Source organism: Barbus barbus (genome assembly GCF_936440315.1).
Source record: "Barbus barbus genome assembly, chromosome: 45".
NCBI lineage: Eukaryota > Metazoa > Chordata > Actinopteri > Cypriniformes > Cyprinidae > Barbus > Barbus barbus.
The window spans coordinates 23,327,292-23,347,596 of NC_136723.1; the positions used below are offsets into that span (position 1 = coordinate 23,327,292).

Here is a 20,305-nt window from a genome sequence, read left to right on the forward strand (position 1 = left end):
TCTCAAGCAAGCCGCTGATAAACCAGATCAGCTATGTGTAATGATCCTGTTTGGGGGGCCAACAGATCCAAGGGCCAGCAGTTATCTCCGTCAGTAGTTGGGTCTCTGCAGACTACTGTCTCCATACTCGTGTAGTGTTTCTAAAACAGCCCATTAACCTCTACCTGCCACTTCAAAAGAGCCGCCTGCTTTGATACCAATACCCGCTGAAAAGGGCATAAACAAGAGCTGAATTACCCACGTTTGAGCCACTCACAGGAACATTAAGTGTCTATGAGAGAGACATTGTCACCAAAGGACACAGCAGTTTTGCTCTATTGGGAATCAGAGAAACTGACAAGCAAACAAATAATAAACAAACAAACTGGTTGATCTTATTAGATTTTTAGTCTAACGACACTATGAAAAAAGACCATGAAACGGTCAAATTGGAATCAGTAAAACTAACTCTAAATGAATGAATAAATAGGAAATAATTTTCTCATTTGATACTATGCTTGAGCTTCATTTTGTTGTGTTGCAACTGACTCGTATTAAATAATATTTAAATAAAAAGATATTTGTATGTCCTTTTGCAAGTTGTTGACATTTCTGTTCTAAAGAGTTAGTTCTAAAGATTTCTAAAGGGCTTTTGAAAACTATTTTATTGTGCTGAAATAAATAAATAAAATCTCATTTTCCAAATGTTTGAGCTTCATTTTGTAGTGCTGGAACTGTAAATAAATAAATAAGTAAATCAATCCTTTTCTCATTTTACACTATGAAATATTTGCGCTTCATTTTGTGGTGCTGGAACTGTAAATGTATGAATGAACAAACAAATAATTTTTTCAAGTATAGCTGTTTACAAATTTCTGTTCTTCTGATAAGGGACTTTAAATTTTTATTTTATTGTGTATGCATGCATGCATGTGTAACTAATAAATAAATAAATAAATGAAGAATGTATTTTTTCAGTTTTGTAGTTTTCTATTAGCATTTCTGTTCTAAAGATATTTTATGATAAAATGACTATAAAAGTAATTTTTTCTGCAAAAAGAAGTTTTAAAGTGGATTTAGCTCTGTGACATTATGTGATGATGCTTTTGCAACATTTAAGTCAAATAACATAAACTATTGAACTTCTGGGATTAGCAAACATTGCTCTCGATTATGAATTCCAAGCCTCTGTTTTAACCTTGAACTTCTTCCATCACACTGTTCCAGCGTGAACATATGAAATCACACACGCACACATGCACACCTCAGAGAGGAGACAGGATCAGAGATGGTTTTAGGGAGGGGATTACATCTCCAGACTTGCTGGTGCCAGGAGTTAATGGGTTCACTCAAGGCCGATTGAGACGTCTTCATTACCACACTTGTGAAAACTGAAGGGGTGGAGATCAGGACGTTTCCTTTGATCCAGGGCGAAGTGAATTGTAAATGAGCTGGGATTAGTCCTATAAATACTTGAGCCCCATACTGGAGGTGTTGATCAGTGAACCCAAAGCCATGCTTATCAGAACACAAACACACATGTGACTCACTCAGACACAGGACTTCAGCTGGAAACTCACCCTAAAGAAGAAGAACTGCGCAACTGCTCGGTGTTATACTGGATATCTGTCTTTCTTTACTGGATTTGGACACAGCTGGTTCTCAGAGATGAAGGGGCATTTTTCCATCGAGTGGCTTTCTCAAAGCAGCCAGGCCTCGGCATCCACGCTTCCCTCAAACTCCTGGGTCTCTCCCGGCCGGGACGTCCCGAGCACCTCTGGCACTGCCTCTGAGAGCCTTCCTGGCTTCTACAGCAGATGGAGACCGGAAAACATGGAGGATCAGGAGAAACATATGGAGCCAGCACAGCCGGGAAATAGTTTGTTGTGTACATCTACACAAGATACAGACAATATCATCCAGCAACACACTCACGGTAAGAAACTGTTCCAATAATCCATGTTTACATTGTTGAAGAATGATTTAAAGTAAAACAGTGATCTAAAAATACGGTTATTTTATTTTGGTCTTAATTTAATTATCAGTGAAATAGTATAAATTCTTTAACATCTTAAATATATCTATCTATATATATATGAAGAGTTCAGATACCGTCTGAAATTTTCTACTAAAATGAGCATTTTTCTTAGGCTCCTGTGTGGAGGTTCAGTAATTTCCCTTTTATGCCATTGTATGGGTTATTTTTATTACCATTAAAGTGAAATAACTGCACATAAACACAGGAGAAAATTTCAGACGGCATCTGAACTCTTCATATATATATATATATATATATAAAATAATGATTTTATGTAAAATACTGGTCTAAAATACTTTTTTCAATTTGTTTAACAGTAAAATAGTATATAACATGCTTAAAAGTGAAGCATAAAATGTAAATTTTGCCAACACAGGAATAAATTACATTGAAATATTTGAAATATAAGGATTATTTTAAATTTTAAATAATTATTTAGTGTGAAATACTCATCTAAAACACTATTGCTATTATACATTTATTGAATTAAAATAGATTAAATGAATAAAAATGAAATTCCTTGACATAATAACAATAGTACTTGTAAAATGCTGTTAAATAATACAATAATTTCAAGTAGTTTTATCTTATTTGTAAAAGTAATGCTTACAGGAAAATTGCAGATTGCAGATCTATTTTATTTCACCTTTATGTCATTTATTTATTTCTCAGTTGAGCAAAATGCAAAATTTACAATATATTTCCTCCTCCTCTCTAATGTAGCTGTTACCTGACTTCATAATTGAATCTTTATTAATTTGTCTTTGTTTTCTGATTTGCATCAGAGCCAGGCTTCAGCAGCAGCGCGGAGGAGGAGGAGACGTCAGGGTACGAGAGCGAGGGCGGCCCCTCTCTCTCACCTGGGGCCCCTAAAGACCCGGCTCCGTCAGTGTCTCCCTCTACTGGCCGCAGACCCCGAACTGCGTTCACCGCTGAGCAGATCAACAGTCTGGAGAGGGCCTTCAAGAGAAACGCTTATCTCGGAGCCCAGGACAAAGCTGAGCTCTGCAAAAGACTGAATCTGTCTGATAAACAGGTATGAGGTCGATTTATTGTTTCTATTATTTTAAATGAGTTAAATAATGTGATTTGAGGCGACTGTGTGTTAGTTTTTGTATCTTGAAATAGTGAAGCACAGCTGAATCATCGCGAAGCTTCGAATCATTTGTTTCGATTCAGTGATTCGAAGCACGTCACGTGATTTCAGCGTTACGTCATAACTATATTGTAGATTATATGAGGTCGATTTATTGTTTCTATTATTTTAAATGAGTTAAATAATGTGATTTGAGGCGACTGTGTGTTAGTTTTTGTATCTTGAAATAGTGAAGCACAGCTGAATCATCGCGAAGCTTCGAATCATTTGTTTCGATTCAGTGATTCGGAGCACGTCACGTGATTTCAGCGTTACGTCATAACTATATTGTAGATTTATACATTTATAGACATTTTTGTTCAAATATTTCTATAATAAAAAGTAAGAGTAGTGGTTAATCTCTTATTGGACTGTTTAGCCAAGCCCTCCATAAAACAAACAAATGATAAAAAATACATATTTAAACAGACACGGCATATTTAATGGTATTCAGTGATTTGTTAATTGCTTTTTATATATTATACTTAATAAAGCATTGGGTTGGTAAAAGTTTTTTTTACGCATGTTCACTAACGAAGCAGTGAATCTTTTTGCGAAGCAATTGATTCAAAGATTCAATGCATCTTTAAGCTTCAAGATAGTACACTGACTTCTAAGAAGGCGAATGTCTTATCTTTCTTTCCCAAATGTCTGTTCTTGGAGTATGCTTTGCTGGGGATGAAATTTCGCTTAATGCTTAATTCCAGTCCCCGGGGCCCCCTGCGCTGTACATTGTGCATGTCTCCCTTATTTAACACACCTGACTGAGAGCATCAGCTTGTTAGGAGAGACATCTATAAACTGAACTAACAATCTGATGATCTCAGTCAGGTGTGTTAAATAAGGGAGACATCCAAAATGTACAGCGCAGGGGGCCCCGGGGACTGGAATTGAAAACCACAACAAATGCGCGAGTACAGCTGTGTACTGTAATTCCACTCTTCTAAGCATAGGGGGGTCCAAAGTTGCAAAAAATAGTGATTTAACCTTTGTTTATGCATTCAATGTGAATTTATCCCATGTTTCGTTCCATTAGATCAGAAACTGGTTCCAGAACCGACGTATGAAGCTGAAACGGACCGTTCAGGACAGTCTGGCTCACGCCTGCCAGGCCAAGGTGGTCTCACACATGATGCATTACTCTGATCTGCACAGTTTCCGTGCCGCTCCGTATCCCAGCTACTATCCGGTGGTCCAAGAGACCCCAGCACCTTACGGCCCGGGGTTTCACTACAGTCCTGCTCCAGCCGGAGGCCTGCCGACCCTGCCTGTGGAGACCCTGTATCAGTACAGCACCCTACAGAGCCTTCCCGTCCATCCCAGCAACCCTTCCATGATGAGCCCATACCAGGCCTATCACTCACAGTACTACAACACACAGTGAGAGGAGAGACCGACAACAAAACATTCATTTCTGCCTGTTAAGCCTTAGGCTTTGTTTACATCTTTGCTTTTGTGAATACAGGGTGAAGTGCAATAACAAATGTGATCTTTTTTTATCATTTTGATGAATTATTATTTAAATATGTTTGTAAATCTTGAGAAAGTTCTATTTTGTTCATGTCTATGTGTTCAAGAGGAGTGTATAAATAAATCATTTTCTATTTGATTACACCGAAGTGTTAGGTGCTTTATTACTGCCATAATTAAAATTAACAATTTTATTAATCAAAGATGGATTAAATTGATCAAAATTACAGTAAAGAAGTACAGTACACAAGAATGAAGATAATAATAATTAGAATGATTCCTGAAGGATCATGTGACACTCATGATGCTGAAAATTCAGCTTTGCATCACAGGAATAAATTATACTTTAAATTATATTCAAATAGCTGGTATTTTGAAATTGCAATAATATTTCACGTTACTATTTTACGGTATTTTGGATCAAATAGATGCAGCTTTTTACATTTTCAAAAACATTAAAAAGTCTTACTGACCTCAAACTGTATATGGAGCCAAAACAGATAAACAATACTGTACTTAAATATCATTTTTGGGGATTTTGTAACAAATATGCTTACCTTAGCTGAACACTTTTAATCTTACATTTTCAGCACGCTACTATCTGTTGTTATTAAAGAAACATTCAGTTACTGGGTTTCTGCAGGTTTAATGAAGGTAAATTTAAGACTTTCTTTTTAAGATCAAATAAAGGAAAGGAATACAATGTTTTCTAAATGTGAATATCTAGGGAGAACACAATGAGCTGCATTAGCAACACTTAGTTTGAAAAAACTACTTCCAACATATCTCCTACTTAATTAAATTACAGAAACAAATAGCTTCTGACTCAAATACCTCAGCTGGCAGCCGCTAGAATAGAAATGGATTTTACTGCAACTTCTGATCACATTGCAAACATGTTCTTGATCGTCTAAAGATTCTTAAACGATGCAAAATGACATAAATCCTGTTTTCTAAGAAACTGATCGAAATGAAATGAGTTTATGATAAAGCATTAAGCTCAATTGTTTAATTTCTCAGGAAACAAGACTTCATATCTGCATTTTATATCTAAAGTGAATGTATTTGGATTTATAGACAGACTACACACAAAAAAAAAAAAAAAGATTTAAAAAAAATTAATTTATGGAAGGGCAAATAAACCCATATGGCCACAGTTATTGATAAATGTTCAACTATCAACTACAATCAAATGTAAAACTATAAAAATTTATCTGCTGATAAAGTTAATGTTAAAAAAAAAATAGTTTTAAGTGTTTAAAACTACATATTTTTGACACTTCAAGTATAATTTCTTTTAACGCTTGTTTATTTCAATAGATATATACAATGGCAGTGTAGCTAGAAAGTGTTTATATACATTTTTATTCACATAATCTTATGCTCGAGCCAGGAATGACTATCAGGATTCATTTCAATAGATTTCCTGCAGGATTCAGCAGAGCATGAAGATAATACGAAGGGTTTCTAAGCAAATGAAAGTCACAGAAAAAGGCAAAAACACTTAGAAAAAAAAACTTTTAATGTATAAAACAGATTTTAAAAAGCCAATAATGAAATCCAAACCTCACAAAACCCATTCCTTAACCCAACTAAACACAAAAACCATGATTTCATTTCTTTACCCAACAACACGTAACACCCCCCTCCCCATTAATTACCATGAATACAGTACATCAAACTCTAAACATTGCTATGTTAAACTACGCTATAGCCAAACAAATGGGGAAACGTAAAAGCAACTGCTCTCTCAATGCTGACTGCCGTTTTCTATACAAAGACAGAAGCGAACATCAATGCATCTTATACAGTTTTCTGCTGGCCCTTCTTTCCAATCAGTGACTTGTGGATGTGTGGGATCACACCTGTAGGGAAAGACACAAAGAAAGGCCATTAAAACAACATCAGCCCTAAAAACACCCTTTTACAGCAAAGCAGCATATTTAATGCAATACACACCTCCGCCAGCAATAGTAGCTTTGATAAGCGAGTCCAACTCCTCATCACCACGGATGGCCAACTGTAGATGCCTTGGAGTAATACGCTTCACCTTCAGATCCTTGGAGGCATTACCAGCCAACTCCAAAACCTGCGAATAAGATGAGCATTTGCTTTACGTTAAGAGAAAAATCACAGCCAGCCACTGTGACATCCAACAGGCTTGTTTAACAAACCGTGCCAATATAAAATCATGACCTCAGCGGTCAGGTACTCCAAGATAGCGGCGCTGTACACCGCTGCTGTAGCTCCGACACGACCATGGCTGGTAGTTCTGGTCTTCAGGTGCCTGTGGATACGACCTACAGGGAACTGAAACATAAAAACCAATCAAACACTCAATATGACTGGGTTACAGGCAACAGCAGGTCATTTCTTCTCATCTGGCAGACCCAGAGGGATATGTACCTGCAGACCAGCTCTTTGTGATCTGGAGACTGCTTTCGTCTTGGCTTTTCCACTGTCCTTTCCAGCTTTTCCTCCAGCCTGCAGAAGCACAAGAATAAGGCTTATTATTTAACAGTCTCATTAAAAGAGATTAACCTTAGAAATCACGTTACACTGAAGAAAATAGCGGTGGAACAAGTTTTACTCGGAAACTGCCAGTAAATTCCACAAATAATTACAAAAAAAATAATCTCGCGTTAATTTACACCGTTTTTTGTAGACTTGTGGGTAATTTTTAATTAAGCAATTAAAAGAGCGCCCAAAAATGACCTTAGTATTTAAACGAAAGTACAAACAAACCAAAGTAAATTCAAAATTGAGCTATTTTTTGTTATTTTTCCAGCGTGTCCAAACAACATAAGCAAATTGCTTCGATGAGTTTGGCTCTTAATTCCTATTATCGCCATAATCACAGCAATCCTATTAAATACACGCATGCATTTTCCGGCTATTTGCTTCGTTTTGCTAAATAATGCACCAAAATCACTTTAATCCACAAACACCGCGAGCTTATTAAGAGCCACCACGTGCACGGAACTAGTGCACGGTACCTTTACAATTTACACAAAACATAACCATCCGAGCTAGCCTTTATTTTAGAAATTAGACAATTAAAAACTTGCTTACCATATCTTCAGACGAGCTTCTTCTCTTTTCGCACGAAACGGAGGGAAAACACAATGATGCCCGCTTCAGCGTTTAGCGCGGTACGTTCCAGCGTTTTAACCAATGAGCGAGCTGCGTCTTGGTTTGAAACGACGGTTTCGTCCAATCACAGAGCTTCTCTGTATGTGCGTGGTCTTTTTGAGTTCTCTTTTTTTCTCTCGGACCACCAGCGCGCTGGTCTTGTGCGCATGCGTGCCGCCGTCATCATTCATTACAAAAAAATAAGTATTTTTTTTTTTATTGTGATGCGATTGGGAATGTTTCGATCACAATAAAATCGATAGAATAATGTTAAATGTTAAAGCTACAATGCACAAATTAATTGTGTCACTGAGCACGTCTCTTTCTGTTCAGCTTCCTCTTTTCAACACGTTTAAAACTAAGTGTTTTTGTGGGTCCCTTTCGTTTTGCATGCTTATCTCTGTTGATGAACATGAGATCACCTTATTTTAGGATATCTACATTAACAGAAATATGACTGCCACGTTGCCATTGTCACCCAAAAGCCACAATTCACCCACCCTCATCTATCCAAACTAACTGGCTTAATTTTGTAGCTGTATCAGGTTAAAAGTAGCTCATATTGGCAAATGTTTCCTCTATTCTCTGGTTTTTGGCCAGTCTGTGAGTTTTTACTTCACTTTGTACTGCAGGCAGGTTAGATTTGAGGCTACTCTCTTATTTAGGCTATTATTTTATTTTGGCTTGAAGTACTTCCTATTTATTTACCTTTTTAATAATTAAATAATATTAGCATTACGTATTAAGAAGTATTAAAATAAATGAAATAAAAGACCTATACAGACATAATAAATTCAGACATTATTTAACTAAAATTAAAATAGATAAATACAAATCACAACAGTATTTTATGGGCTATCTCTCTTTTCTTTATATTTGTTGACAGTGGAGAGCGTAATAGTCCACATTTATTGTTTTCCGTCTTGATTTATTATTATTTCACAGTGTGGTGCACTTACAGTAGCCTAGCTGTATATTAATAAACTTATTTAATTAAAAGAAAGGGATTCAGTCATAAATTCAAAGATACACATAAGTAAACAGTTTCTGTTTTCTTTTGTGTTTGAATTATAACGCCTATTAATTTTTATTGATATGATTTTCTTAAATTATGTATATTAATTTTTATGTTTACATGAAGGTTTCCCAAAAATAGCTGAACGAAAAAGTTAACAAAGATGCATTTTTGGATCTGTTTTGTTTTTTTTTTTAATAGAAATTGACAGACACAGTGAATTTGTAGGATTTTGATTAAATAAAAAAAACATTAACATAAAATCTGCTGTGTATTTCACTACCTAAACTTTTCACTTAAAAATATCATTTGTAATTTGAAATTAGCGTTTTATCAGACCATTGGACTGCCTTTGTTAAGATTCAAGAGTAGTTTTGTGACTTTGGTACACAGATGTGCAAACAAAAGCAGTGAACACATGAGGTTTTATATAGGCTAATTATGAAGCTTGAGGTAGATAGGCTACTTGTGTTAAAATGTCTCATAGGTGATTCAAGAGTAGGGTAGAGTGGGAGAAAACGCCCTACTGTTTTTCCCAAAATAACCACAAGATAAAGTCAAGATACATTTTTATTGTAACTATGGACTTTTATTGTCACCATGAAGCTTACACTGGAGAGAAAACAGATTTCACAGTAAATTATCTAATAAGCTTGTTGTTTTGTAGAAAATCACAGTTATATATGATATAAGAACGGGCCTGTGGATAGGGAGTATGTGTTTCTTAATAAATATAATATTTAATATTTTCAGAATGACATTTTTTTTCTCAAACATAGTGTGTGGGGTAAAACGACCCCCCCCCCCCCCAAATAGATTATTATAATTTTGTAATTCATAATTATTGATTATATTCTCTTTAAATTTTAAGCTAAAACTGCCTGTACTCTGATTTTGCTGTAAATCTTTAAAGCTAATTGCTTTGTCAGACTGGTGGGCGTTTTGCCCCATAGGTGGGGTAAAATGCCCCCTTGGCACAAATATAATTTTTGCTAAAAATCTAATAACATGAAAACTCTGGACATTTTTCATACTTGGTTCATGATTTATGTCATTGTCACTAAAACTATGATAACTTTTCTGAACACATTTAACTTTTGTTTCACAATCCTTAAGGGATCTACCCTATGCATAAGCAATAGAAATAGGTGAATATTATATTGATTTAAAAAAATAACAACTTAGAAATACCTTTTAAAATATCAATTACATATGTTTTGCTCATCTTGCTTAATTGTAATTGTAATAATAGGCCTACTATAATTATGCTATAATATATGGTATATATATATATGTGTGTGTGTGTATGTATATATGTATACATTTGAAATAGGAATGACAATATTATAGGAACTGTGTTGGACAGAGCAATAATTAAAACGATTTGCAATCATTTGAACAAAAAGACTTATTCAACACCCATCTTCTGCAATTAAAGAGTGATAATTATTCATGTGCGTGCTTTTCATAATCGCTTTCACAACACACTGACCTTGGGAATTAAACCCCGACGTCACCTTTGACGTCATCCCTCAAAGGCGGAAGTTCACCTACAGTCAGCCTTTACGTCATAACTCATACAGAAAACTGCTGATCCTGGGTCAGATTTTAAAATAAAATGCGTGCATATAAATGCTACATAAAACTGTTTTGCAAAGTATAGTTGATCATTTAGAAGCAACGTAAGGAGATTATATTTATTTACATTTAAAGTAGCCTATTAGTTTAAAAAAAATACTATAAAAATATTTATAGGCTACTAAGTGTTTAAAAAGATGTTAATTTCACATTTATTTCGTTCACATTCACTATACATTATATTTTATATTGTAATGATATTAACATCAAATGCACGCCGCATTTGTATCTGTTTTATTTTGTTTTATTTAAATCTTTAGTTACTTTTTGTGCATAATTGCACTGGCAATACAAAACCATCAAGTAGCCTACTTTGATATATAAATGATTATTTTTCTATTTATTTTTGCGTTTTTGTTTATTTATGTTTACGTACTTGTATTTTTATTCTCATCTTATTTTTTATTGTGTTTTGTGTTGTTGTTGTCTCTGTGTGGAAGCTGTAACTAATTCATTCCTGGCAATAAAGCTCTTTCTGACTTCTGATTGTTAAAAAAAAAATGATAATGTTTATTAGTTCTCCTTGAAAGCCTGAGCTGAGCTCCAGAAGGACAGGAAATGCCTGCACAGGAGGAGGAAACGTCTCTAACCAATGAAGCCAGAGCGCACCTCCCTCGCGCTCCGAATGACAAGCGCGCAGACCTATTGGTGACCCTGCGAGAGCGCCTCGCCTGTTATTGGCAGATGTGAAGCCAATGCTGCGGCGCTGAGAGCCGTTCCTGCTGGAGCAGGGCAGAGAGGAGCGTTTCTCTGAGGGAGAAGTTGGCTGGAGGTGCTGAAGATGGCGGATGGAGACAGCGGGAGCGAGCGCGGGGGCCTCCAGCACTTCCAGCGGGAGCAGGAGACCCAGGAGCTGGCGTCCAAGCGCCTGGACATCCAGAACAAGCGCTTCTACCTGGATGTCAAGCAGAACGCGAAGGGCCGCTTCATTAAGATAGCGGAGGTGGGCGCCGGGGGCTCCAAGAGCCGCCTGACTCTTTCCATGTCCGTGGCGGCCGAGTTCCGCGACTACCTCGGGGATTTCATCGAGCATTACGCCCAGCTGGGGCCGAGCAGCCCGGAGCAGATCGCGCAGGCGTCCGCCGGCGATGACGGAGCCCCACGGCGGGCGCTGAAGAGCGAGTTCTTGGTACGCGAGAACCGCAAATACTACCTCGACCTGAAGGAGAACCAGCGCGGGAGGTTCCTGCGCATCCGCCAGACCGTCAACCGAGGTCCCGGCTTCAGCGTCGGCGGAGGAGGGGCCGGTCCCGGCGGCGGCGTGCAGACCGGCCAAACCATCGCGCTGCCGGCGCAGGGCTTGATCGAGTTCCGAGACGCGCTCGCCAAGCTCATCGACGACTACGGCGGGGAGGACGAGGAGCTTAGCGGGGGGCCCGGGGCCGCGGGTGGCTACGGCGAGCTCCCCGAGGGCACCTCCATCATGGTGGACTCCAAGAGGTTCTTCTTCGACGTGGGCTCCAACAAATATGGCGTGTTCCTGAGGGTCAGCGAGGTCAAGCCCAGTTACAGGAACTCCATCACCATCCCCTTCAAGGCCTGGGGAAAGTTCGGAGGAGCCTTCTGCCGCTACGCCGAGGAGATGAAGGAGATCCAGGAGAGACACCGGGATAAGATGTACGAGAGGAGAGAGGAGTCCGAGGGCGAGGATGTGGACGACGACTAACCCCAGGAGATGTGTGAAACAAGAAGTGCATGAACTGAACTCAAATAGCCTACTAAAATATTCATCGAACAGAAAAATAGATCTGTGAAGTTTCTATGTGGTGAGGGTTTGGGGGAGGGGGGGTCGTCTAAGTTTGAAGCCATGGGGCGAAGGATGTCTCGTGGGGTTTGATTTATTCCTGATGCTGCCCTGTCCTGTGAAACCAGCAAGTTTAATTGTCTTAGCTCACAATTAAACCTTTGTTACATCAAACGCTAAGGCTGCTGAATTTCAAAAGCGGCACGTATATGATAAAACCAGGCTATAAGGGTGCAAACATGTTTTTAGAGGGGAGAAGTTTAGTATACAGTATATATATATATAGAGTCACTGGTCTTCATGGTGTGTTTCCTACCAAGGCAGCATGGGACTTTCTAAACGTATATCAGAAGTTTTGTTCCCAGATAATTTTTTCCCTTCTATAGATGTTCACTAAATTAGTATTTTAGGTTTTTTTTGTTCTCGCATCAACATGACTTTATGGTTTGGCCAATTTGATTGAGCATAGACATGTTTTAAATTCAGATTTGGAGCATTTTGACCCCCTGGTTTTGAGTTTGTGTGTCTCGTCAGTTCGTGGCGAGACATTTTAAAGTCATAATCTGACTTTATTACAGGCGTTATTGCTGAAAATGGTTGCTTTGTGCACATCCTTCCACCGGTGCTATAAATTGACGGTGATTTATTTTGGTTTTGGGGTCAACATACAAAAAAGCTTTGTCTTTTTCAGACTTGGGTCCAAGTCCCCTCTGAATATTTAAGGACAGATAAATAGACACGTGATATTAGTTAATATAAAGGACAGAGCTACGTGGGCGAGTGTATTTTCACCCCGTCCCCTTTTGCGTTGTGTTTTTTTAATGTGAGATTGTTCTTTATCAGAGAATACGAAAACAAACCAGCATATTTTTGAATACACAAAGTAAAAATTCTATATAAACTACAGAATTATTAAAGCTCGAGAAGCTAATTTTGTAAAAAAGACAAATAAGCTGGGATTGGAAGACTGTCCAGTGTATTTGTTTTGTGGAAGACTAGATTATTCTTGCGAAACGTCACCCTCCCAAGCTCCTCCCACAACCTTTTTGAGTTTACAGCACGCACTTCATTACGTTTTCTTTCCTCACGATTAATATCAAACATCTTTCTCGTGCATCCATTTCTGTGCATGCCCGTCCCGCGTTTGCCTTTTTATTTAATTTATTGCTTTCTCTTGCGTAGTATCTGCAGCTATATTAATGCGAGATTCTTTTACCAAAAATATGATAAAAGTAACCAAGTAGACCAGTGGGTTATGATGGAGAAAGATTGTTAACGATGTTACACACATTTCATCCATGCACTTTAGCAAAAACACAAAATGCGATATGCTTGCATCCACGGCGAAGAATTGAACAACCTTTTTTATTATTATTATTATTGTTTGGGAGCAACAGTGTTCTGTGCTGATTTGTAAATCCTCCTTTAACCTGTTTCGTGTTAAATGGCAGCTGTTGAAGTCGTGTGTACTGCTGTGATCCTTCCTAAAACGCAAGACGGACAAATTGCATCCCATGTTATGAAATATTTTCACACACTCTTATCTGCTGGCCGCAGAATTTTTAACAGATGCCAATCTCTGCCCTCGTTCTCTGTACTTCCACGATTGCAGCAGCTGTTTCTCCTCAACAGCGTGCTGACTTAGCAGGCCAGCTATTTTAATGCGAGAAGCATGAACAGGGTGAGGATTCCTGCCCTGGCGGCCGTGGATTCAGCTGCGCCGTTTGCTCTGTAGTGCGGCGAGGCACAAGGGCCCGATTGTTGAGTCGTTTGCACGCCACTGCAAATGTTATTACATCAGCAGACTGCATTCGCTGCACGTGATAGTGGAGAAAAACCTGTCGTTTGACGTCGCAACATACTGCATCGAGTGTTTTCTGTGTAACCTTAAATAACAGGCCCCGATTGGCAGCCAAGCCTAAACGGCAATAGAAAGCGTGACACAGCAGCTGTTGGCAGGACATTTTTGCGTTCCGCCCTGCCTGCCCCCCTCCTCAGCTGCTGTTCGGGTTGCTCCGCTAAACTGAGCATTTGTAGACGGGAGGCACCATTCGGGACTCGAGGGGGGCTGAGTTGGCTTTACAACACGACTCGCTGCTCGCTTTAAGAAGGAGATTTGCCATGTTTTTAGCACTTTGTGGTTACGCTATGTCTAAATCAGCAGCGTTTGAGCATTCATTTTGATTGTATGACCCATCAATACTAATAGTGAAGTGAATGTGTCATGTGGAAAAACTGAGACTAATTGTTACAAACATGCAAATGACAACAAAAAGCCATTCGAACGCATTTTTTCTTCCCTTTGAGGGACATAGATGCATAAAAAACCCTCTAGGCTGCTAAACTTCAAAGTGGAGTTGAATATCGTGGCACTTTTGTTGTTTGTTTGAAATATCGGGCACAAATCTCTTGCAGAAATTGACTTTCTTTCGACTGAACTTGGCTGTGTTTATTTCAGATGTATTATATATAAATATATATGTGCTGTAAAAGTTTGTGTTTTGTTTCCGCCTTATTGTCACTAAAAAAAAAAAAGGAACAGGAAGCAATACTCATCCAGAGGGATGGGATTATGAGTTCATTTCCTGTCAGGCTCTTCGCCGACTCTCACAGTTGGCCGATTTGTCTTCCTGTTTCCTGAGGTTGGGATTTGTGCAAAGTTGTGTGGGGCGTCCGCATACTTTTCGAACAATACCTCTGTACCACTGTACGAAAGATTGGAAAACTTCTGAAAGAATGTTCTGTTATTCCAGGTGACTCACCCGAGCTCTTAACAGCATCCACGTGTCAACTACATTTTCCTGATCATACGCACAAGAGCAGCAATTCATAGAACAATCTTTATCGAAAGGTAGCTATTTTTCCAATATCTCATGTGTTCAGCAGAGATTTTAACATCGGAATGCCCTCGTCTGGTCTAAACTCAGGTTCTTGGCATTCTCCGTTTATATACTTGCTCGATTCATTTTCTATCTGTTACTTGATACTGGTTACGGAGCGAGTTCATGGCTACTGCAGGACACTGTCAAGAGCTCAGGTCTTAGATACTCAAAGTATCTCCACCCATCCCATCAAGCCCCGCCCCCCACACTAGACTGCCTCTATCAGAACGGGCAGCCTTCCATTTTTCCCATGGCTAAACCTTTTTTTCTTTCGGAGATTTACAAGTCTATATTTAGAAAATGCGATGTATGTTTGTAACAGAATAAAGGAAATTATAAGTGATGGAAAGCAAACTACTGGACTGGCGTTGTTTTGTTCATGTGCATGGTGTTCACCAGTTGAAGTGTTATAATATTTACAGTTTTTATTCATATTTTCAATTAGCTTTTATTTTGATATATATATATATATATATATATAATTATAATTTTCTTTTTGTAATTTTGTTATTAAATTATTTTTTATTTTAATTTTTTTTAATATTTATTTAAAATTTAAATATTTTTTTAAAATTACAATTTAGGTTTAATTTTTTAGTTTGTATTTATTTTATAATTGTTTTTAAATATTACTCTTTAGGTTTATTTTTATTTTTATTTATTTCCAGTTTTAGTGTTGCCCAGGCATTTTTGCTTCAACTTTATTTAAATCAGGAATATTTGGTTAACAGTAATAACCCTATAGTCAACATAATAATCAAACCTTATTTTCTTTTTTTTATACATTACTGACACTCTATCCTCCAGTTTGGTACTGTTTAGTGCTTTGACACAATCTGTATTGTTAAAAGCGCTATATAAATAAAGGTGACTTGATAAGTAAATGATAAAACCATTTGTCTTCTAATAAGAATCTTTAATCAAAATGTAATGGCTTGTAATGTAATCCCGCCTCTGAAATGACTATCCTTTTTGGATGAATCCCTATTATTTTTCAGCTGCTCTGCTCCAATCATCTCCGTTCTGGTATGTGAGGCCCACTTTTCATAATTCACTCAGCTACTGATGGTTAAAATCTGGTTGAATTCTGAAATGGATTATATATAAGGGAGTAAAATACACTTTAGTCTAAAATCAAACCTTTTTCCTTTCTTGGTACAAGTTTGTGCTTATTATAGGCAATTCATATTAAAAATGCTTTGCTTCTGAAATAACATTCCTTGATTAATGCTCACACAGACTTTGGGTGAATATTAACAGATTAATATTAACTATAGCTGTTTAGTCATTGTTTTCAGCAAGTGTTTGTCTAAAATCTTGCCAATAGTTAATGCAGTAATTCATTGCAATTTAATGTCAGCTAATGTAATAATAAAAGTTAGTTACTGCAATAAAAGCTTTTGGGTTACATTCTTGTTTTTGAAGGTGAAATAGACCTTCATTATTTATTTTTAATTAAATATATTTTTTTAATGTTCATGTCACGTAATATACTCTTCAAACATTTGGTGTCAGTAAGTCTCTTCTCACAAATACAGCAAAAACAGTAATATTGTGAAATATTATTACCATTTCAAATAATTGTTTTCTATTTGAATAGATTTTAAAATGTAATTTATTCCTGTGATGCAAAGCTGAATTTTCAGCATCATTACTCCAGTCTTCAGTGTCACATGATCCTTCAGAAATCATTTTAATATGCTGATTTGCTGCTGAAGAAATATTTCTTATTATTATCAGTGTTGAAAACAGTTGTTCTGCTTCATATTGTGTGAAAACTGATGCATTTTTGTTCAGAATTCTTCAAAATGAAACCGATATCTTCTGTAACACTGTCATATTGTCACTTTTGCTCAATTTAAATATCCTTGCTGAGTAAAAGTAGCCTATGTAAAAAACATCTTACTAACCCCAAACTTTTGAACATTAAGTAAAAGTAAAACTTTAGTGTGTGACTTACGTAACCTAAAAAGTGAGTCAGTGCATGGTAAGGCATGTTGTAACGGTGACGCAAAAATTGCAGTGTGACAATATGTAATTTACCTACATTGCAGCATCTCCAGCCGCACAGATGCCTGTTGGCCCATACACTGGGCCAACAGGCATTCGTACCTGGCATCCCCTGTAGTCTTTATAGAGGGTGACTTACATTCCCGTGGGCTCCCGTGAGAATGACTGTCACGCGACTGCACGAATGTAAGTCACCCTCTATAAAGACTACAGGGGATGCCAGGTACGAATACGCTCCGGATCCTGGCTGACACTTAGAAAGTGACCCCGCCGCACCCGTGGAATTAGACAGACAGGGTGGCACTGCAGACCGGGACGCAATGCCACGCTGAGGTCTCTGCCAGATCAGGCCCGGATTATTTGACATGCACTGAGCTCCTGCTGTGATCACACGAGCATTCATTGGTCACGAAGAGTCGGCCCTGTCTCTAAGCATTAAATCTGGACCAGATTTAGACACGCAACTGGACGGTCCGTCATTATTCTGATTTAGGTCAGGGTGGGTGGGGTCATATGACGACATGAGAGCAAAAAGCCATAATATTCAAATGTTCAGGTTTAGGTTTTTCTCGGAATAAAATGCAAATATGTCTTGTTGGTAAGACTATGTGGTGCATAATATTTTTCTAAGTTAAACTATTTTGTCCTGTTCAAGATTAATAATGCTTTTGAGTTCCGCTTATGATTCAAATGCAGTTATTCATTTAACAGACACGTTTATCCAAGCTAATTTGATGGTACAGTTCACAGGAAAACAAGCAGAACTAATTTTAGGCTAATTAACTATGAGTTTATTATTAAGTGTTATTTTAGTGTCATTGATATATTTATTTTTCATATTTTTTATTTTTATTTAATTTAATATCTTCTGTTATTAGCGTATGTCTCTACAGTATTTTATTAAGTTTTAGTTTTTGTATTATTTAGTTTTAGTTACTTTAGAAAGTAAGATATGTTGTAAGAAATGTTGCCTAGGCAACTAGCTGACATATATTTATTTCAATAAATGTTTATTTTATTTCAAGTAACCAGCATAAATGTAATAATTTAATGTTTATTTAAAGCAATTATTCATTTTATTTGTTTATCTGTTAATTTTTTATTTTTAGTTAATGATGGCACCTAAAATAAATGAGTTTTTTAATTGAAATATGAAAATGTATGGTTTTAGTTTTAGTTGATGGTAACTAGCTAAAATAAAAATTATCATTTTTTGTTTGTTAATTTCAGCTAGTGTTTATTTAAAGTAATTATACATTTATATATCATTAAAAAATATATATATATTCAATTCATATTCTGTAATAATATATATTTATATATGTTATTTCAGTTAATATTAGTTTTATTAAGTAATTATTTTTTTATTTTATTTGTTTTAGTTAATGACAGTAAACCTGCTGCACACAGTGCTTTTGACATTGTTGTGAGGTGAAGTCCTCGGAGAGCAGCACACACCGCTTGACTCCGTAAATGAACTGCTGCCTTTGGCAACCAGCTCGAGTTCCCAGGTGAGAAGTGAATGCACGAGCAGATGAGAGGACAGCGTAAAGAGGAGGAGGGAGGGGGCGTTACGTGATGGGGATTCTGCGTTCACAGGAAGAAACCCTGATCCCAGCGTACTGCTGGGCTGGCAGGCTATATTTAGCTGGTGTTGCCATGTGCCCAGAATGTGAGACATACATTCTGCAGCGTGCAAACGGCCTGGGGGAGGAGGAGGGCGCGTGCACAAACATTACACACTTCTCACATAATGTTAAATGAACGCCTCTGCCATGGAAAGAGAGATATTATGTATGTCAATCCTTTGAAAATAATAATGCAGAAACAAACAAAAAAATTGCATGTATGCACTCTTTTATTTATGCAGCGCAGAGAACACAGAATGACCTGAAACATCTTTTATGACACTTTTTCTTTTGTATGCATGGGTTCAGCTTCGTGCAATTCAATGCAGCTTCTGTGTGAAATAGGAATTGGGTTGCTGCAGTGGGACCTGTAATAGAGAGATGCAGTATTTCTCCAGATACTTACAATGGAGGGCGGTTTGTGGGAGGACTCCTTTTACATTTGGGATAAACACCCCGATTGGCATGTGATTTAAATCTTTGCTCATGAAACCACAGAACCTTTTGATGTTGTCATCTGAGCTGTAAAAACCAGTTGACTAGTTGACATTTTTAATTTGTAATTCGATTGTCTTTAAAGGAAAGGCACCCAAAAATGAAAATTTACTCAAGCCATCCAAGATGTAGATGAGTTTGTTTCTCCATCAGAACAGGTTTAGAGAAATTTAGCATTATATCATTTGCTCACCAATGGATGTGAATGGGTGCCGTCAGAATGAGAGTCCAAACAGCTGATAAAAACATCACAATAATCCACAAGTAATCCACACCACTCCAGTCCATCAGTTAATGTTTCGTGGAGTAAAAAGCTGTGCTTTTGTAAGAAACAAATCCATCATTAATGCATTTTAACTTTAAATGTTGTTCCAGCTAAAATAAGAATCCTCTATGTATAATATTGCTTTCTGCAGTGAAAAAGTTGTCTGATTCAGGAGAGAAATATGCACAGATCAAACACTGTTTACAAGTGAAAAAAGTCCAAAACAGTTCTAAACAAATATATGGGTGGATTTTGATGTGAGAGGACAACAGGAGATGGACTTTTCACTGAAGGAAGGCTTCATTTGGATTATAGTAACTAGTTTTATCAGCTGTTTGGACTCTGACGGCACCCATTCACTGCAGAGCATCCAATGGTGAGCAAATGATGTAATGCTACATTCTCCAAATCTGTTCTGATGAAGAAACAAACTCATCTACATGGGTGACCTGAAGGAGAGTTCATTTTCAGCTAATTTTCATTTTTGAGTGAACTATTCCTTTTAATCAAAATTTAATGAATCTCACATGTAAAGCAGTCCATATGAAAAATCTGTAGCACTGGTATCTGTCATTCATAGCTTTGATTTTAAATCACACAATCATTTATCTATTCAGGGACATGTGCAAACAACTGCTGCAAAGAAAGAACCCAGCAAATGCCATCTGGTGGCTCCCCATACAAAGAGCAGTAGCTGTTCTAGTACAGCGCATGAAGGCAATGCATTCATATGTGTTCATGTAACATTGTGCTCCATATTTATATTCGTTTACATCCACTCCGAGGTTCTTCTCCAAGATGGTATATCATAGTACATGTCTAAAATCACCTCCAACAACATGGTAATAGTAGTACGTTTTTGTTAGTATGTTAC

General features: G+C 37.4%; 3 protein-coding genes across 3 annotated transcripts; 2 read left to right on the forward strand and 1 right to left on the reverse strand.

Annotated features, from left to right (window-relative positions):
• Positions 1–1,647: 1,647 nt before the first annotated feature.
• Positions 1,648–4,536, forward strand: ved (ventrally expressed dharma/bozozok antagonist; the record flags this gene model as incomplete). Its single annotated transcript, XM_079407497.1, has 3 exons — positions 1,648–1,915; positions 2,803–3,053; positions 4,189–4,536. 3 exons carry the CDS (start codon positions 1,648–1,650, stop codon positions 4,534–4,536), a joined length of 867 nt encoding a protein of 288 aa, XP_079263623.1.
• A 1,069-nt stretch (positions 4,537–5,605) lies between these two features.
• Positions 5,606–7,879, reverse strand: h2az2b (H2A.Z variant histone 2b). The gene is made up of 5 exons (XM_079407444.1): positions 7,695–7,879; positions 7,029–7,106; positions 6,819–6,932; positions 6,582–6,711; positions 5,606–6,487 (listed from the first exon to the last, which is right to left on the reverse strand). Exons 1-5 carry the CDS (start codon positions 7,695–7,697, stop codon positions 6,426–6,428), a joined length of 387 nt encoding a protein of 128 aa, XP_079263570.1. The 5' UTR covers positions 7,698–7,879; the 3' UTR covers positions 5,606–6,425.
• A 3,206-nt stretch (positions 7,880–11,085) lies between these two features.
• Positions 11,086–15,378, forward strand: LOC306863871 (transcriptional regulator protein Pur-beta-like). The gene has a single exon (XM_079407443.1). It carries the CDS (start codon positions 11,189–11,191, stop codon positions 12,071–12,073), a length of 885 nt encoding a protein of 294 aa, XP_079263569.1. The 5' UTR covers positions 11,086–11,188; the 3' UTR covers positions 12,074–15,378.
• The last annotated feature ends 4,927 nt before the right edge of the window (positions 15,379–20,305 follow it).

Excerpts from the sequence above, each read along its gene's own strand:
- h2az2b (XM_079407444.1), bottom strand. Across the intron at positions 6,712-6,818 it reads TGGAGTACCTGACCGCTGAG|GTTTTGGAGTTGGCTGGTAA; the intron begins GTCATGATTTTA and ends TCTTATTCGCAG. Across the intron at positions 6,488-6,581 it reads AGCTACTATTGCTGGCGGAG|GTGTGATCCCACACATCCAC; the intron begins GTGTGTATTGCA and ends CTTTCCCTACAG.
- LOC306863871 (XM_079407443.1), top strand. The coding sequence starts at position 11,189 with ATGGCGGATGGAGACAGCGGGAGCGAGCGCGGGGGCCTCCAGCACTTC.